Here is a 3,084-nt window from a genome sequence, read left to right as displayed (position 1 = left end):
GACAACGCCGACTTTTCCACCCGGGATCGACGTCTTCTCTTCAAGTGTTGATCAAATGGGGTTACCTTCCGGCGAGGCAACCACCTAGAAGGACTACTACATGGCCTGTCGTCCCTTTTTAGCGACGCCACTCTGGACCGAGGAAATGTCTCAAGAGGTGACGAATGCCACGCCCTCACCATCATCAATGATGATGACGGACATCAAGTCGCCTGTCCCCAGGAATCCAGTTGGGGGACAGGCAAGCGAAGCCGGGCCCAACTGGCAGAACGGGCGAGCACCAACATGATTCACAATGTAGACGACTCTGTAAACCATTCAGAGATTTTTTTTTCTTAGACAATAGATCGTTCGTACATTGGAACATTGGAACGGTAGTCACCGACACAAGATTTTGGTGGGCAATTTTTTGTTTGGTTCGTTTGGTCATGTTATGAATTGTTTGTCGAACGTCGTGCGGCCCAATGTTTGTCTTCTGGAGATTCTATCTTGTGTAACGTAACTCCGGATTGTATCGGAAAACTCATTGTAATGATATTTTGTGATCTTTACAGTAAAGAGTGGCATCCTCTTAACAAGAACAAAGAAAAATACTCCCTCCGTCTTACAATATAAGACGTTTTTTGACATTACACTAGTGTAGAAAAACGTCTTATATGATGGGACGGAGGGAGTAAAATCAAGAGGGCTCTATGAGCTGGGGTTGAGACTGGGGGCCCACCTGTTAGCGTGGGTTGCGTGAGAGGTACTCCTACTATATAAGAGGCACTGTTGGCCATCGTGTGGGGTGCGAAGAAATTGACTCTGAACTCTCTGCATCTCGCCTACACCTTCTCCTTCCTTCTCCTGTATCAATGGAAGGAACTCCGGTCGTGACACAAACTCCAATGTCGCAAGACACGCCGACCTCCCCAAGGCGACCACCGACGGCCACACCATCCGGCACAGGGGCCTCAGGCCAGAGCCCTCCCTCCCTGTCTCCACACGTTTCCGTCGTCGCTGGCGGCCGTGCAGGCAAGGTGCTCGACGAAATGCCTCCTGACACGCCAGGGCTCGTCGTCGCAGCTCCCGAGCCGCAGCGGCGGTCTTGGGCGGACGTCCCGCTGGACATCCTCGGGATCGTGGCCGGCCGCCTCCCCTGCGTCGAGGACCGCGCCAGGATGCGCTCCGTCTGCGCCGCCTGGCGCGCGGCGGCGCGCCTCCACCGCCCGCCGCCGCCGCCGCTCCCCCTGCTCGTCCACGCGGACTTCGCCTTCTCCAGCTTCTCCCCCGACGGGGCCACGACGGGCACGCGTCGCGTCCCGCTGCCCGTGGGAGTGGCGGCCGACGACGTCCGGTGCGTGGGCTCGTTCGAGGGGTGGCTCGCCGGCGTGCGGCCGAACAAAGGTCGCTACTTTGGCGATGCTGAGTGCTTCCTGATGAACCCTTTCTCCCGGGACGTGCTCCGTCTCCCGCCTCCCTCCGCGTCCTCTCATTTCGTCGACGCCTACAGTAGATCCCTCCCCATCATCGGCGGCTCTGGTGTGCTTGAGTGCACAATCAACGCCGCTCAGTACGTGATGTCGTTCTGCAAGGTGATCTTGTCCTCCTCGCCTGATTCTGGGTCCAAATGCATTGTGGCTGCCTTCTCTGTGCATAGGAACGGAGCCAAGCTCGCTCTCTGGCGGCCCGGGATGACGTCGTGGTGCGTGTGCCTTGGTGGCTGCATCAGCAAGTTCAGTGACATTACCTTCTACCAGGGCAAGATTTATGTGCTCAGCGAGCTCACCACAAACCTCTTTGTCGTTGAGACAGCAGATGACGACGACTCTGGGCTGATGGTTTCTCGTGTCGAGCGTTGCGTGGCCGAGCGGCCTGAGATCAAGGGTAGCTACACACAGAGGTGGAACTTGGTAGAATGGCATGGAAAATTGTTGCTCATCGCCAGACACTTAGGTGGCGGTGAAGGCTGGCACGATATTTGCAAGGTTGGAGTATATATGGTGGATTTAAGCACTAAACCTCTTCAATTCACTGAGATTAACACCTTGGATGGCGACTGTATCTTCATCAGCCCGTGCAGCAGCAAATCGTTTGATGCGTCGGAGTATGACGGGGTGGAAGGCAATGTTATCTACTTCATCGATGGCTATCTCTGCCATGCTAAAAATGGTCCCCCGTTTGATAAGTTCATGTACAACTTGAGCGATGGTACATTTGCGCCATTTGCTGCAGATTTATCAGAGTGCAACTTTCAGGCACCAGATGGCAAGCCGATGAGTCAAACGTGGTTGTTTCCTTCTGAATGAACTGCGGCACAGCAACTCCGATGTTAATGAATCTTTAATGAATCACAGAAGCCCTGATGCTGCTTGGCGCAAGGACCCTGGTGTTTGCTTTTCAAGAACTGAAAAAGAAAATCTAGTGTATGTTGTTGTCTGATTTGTGATTATTATGATGCTTGCCGACTTGAACTGTTTCAGTACTTCGTTTTCAAATTTCCATTTGGATCATCAGTTGATTCACATTTGTGGGAATCAGTAGTTAAGTGAGCAGTGGTTCTTCATATTAACTGGACCGTAATGGTTCTGCAATGCCTCTGTAACACTTCCTCTACTATCCTCTTCCGGTTCTTTGGGTATTTCTGTCACTGGACTAGACATTTGTATAGTGGTTAATATAGCTTGTGGAGTGTTATGTCTTCTAGCTTGATTCAATGGATTTCATGGTATTATTAGGGATGACCCTTTCAGTGTTGTTGATGCCCGTACATCAACAAGCCTCTTGAATGTAAGCATCGTATCAGCACATGCAGATTGTATTACTATTTGATTATGAGCTGTTTATAAAGCTTACTTTGCATGACAGGATTATTTCAGGGGTATTTTATCAGATAAGAAAAAGGGGAGCCTTGGCGAAGTGGTAAAGCTGCTGCCTTGTGACCATGAGTCACGGGTTCAAATCCTGGAAACAACCTCTTATAGAAATGTAGGGAAAGGCTGCGTACTATAGACCCAAAATGGTCGGACCCTTCCCCGGACCCTGCGCAAGCAGGAGCTACATGCACCGGGCTGCCCTTTTTTTATCAGATAAGACTGGTGCCCC

General features: G+C 51.7%; 1 protein-coding gene across 1 annotated transcript; it reads left to right on the top strand.

Moving 5' to 3' along the window:
• The first annotated feature begins 811 nt into the window (after positions 1-811).
• LOC119339149 lies at positions 812-2,792 on the top strand. The gene has a single exon (XM_037611299.1). It carries the CDS (start codon positions 855-857, stop codon positions 2,286-2,288), a length of 1,434 nt encoding a protein of 477 aa, XP_037467196.1. The 5' UTR covers positions 812-854; the 3' UTR covers positions 2,289-2,792.
• The last annotated feature ends 292 nt before the right edge of the window (positions 2,793-3,084 follow it).

Source organism: Triticum dicoccoides, chromosome 7B (genome assembly GCF_002162155.2).
Source record: "Triticum dicoccoides isolate Atlit2015 ecotype Zavitan chromosome 7B, WEW_v2.0, whole genome shotgun sequence".
NCBI classification, from domain to species: Eukaryota; Viridiplantae; Streptophyta; class Magnoliopsida; order Poales; family Poaceae; genus Triticum; species Triticum dicoccoides.
The sequence above is the reverse complement of the archived record's forward strand: the minus strand, read 5'-3'. Positions and strand labels throughout refer to the sequence as shown.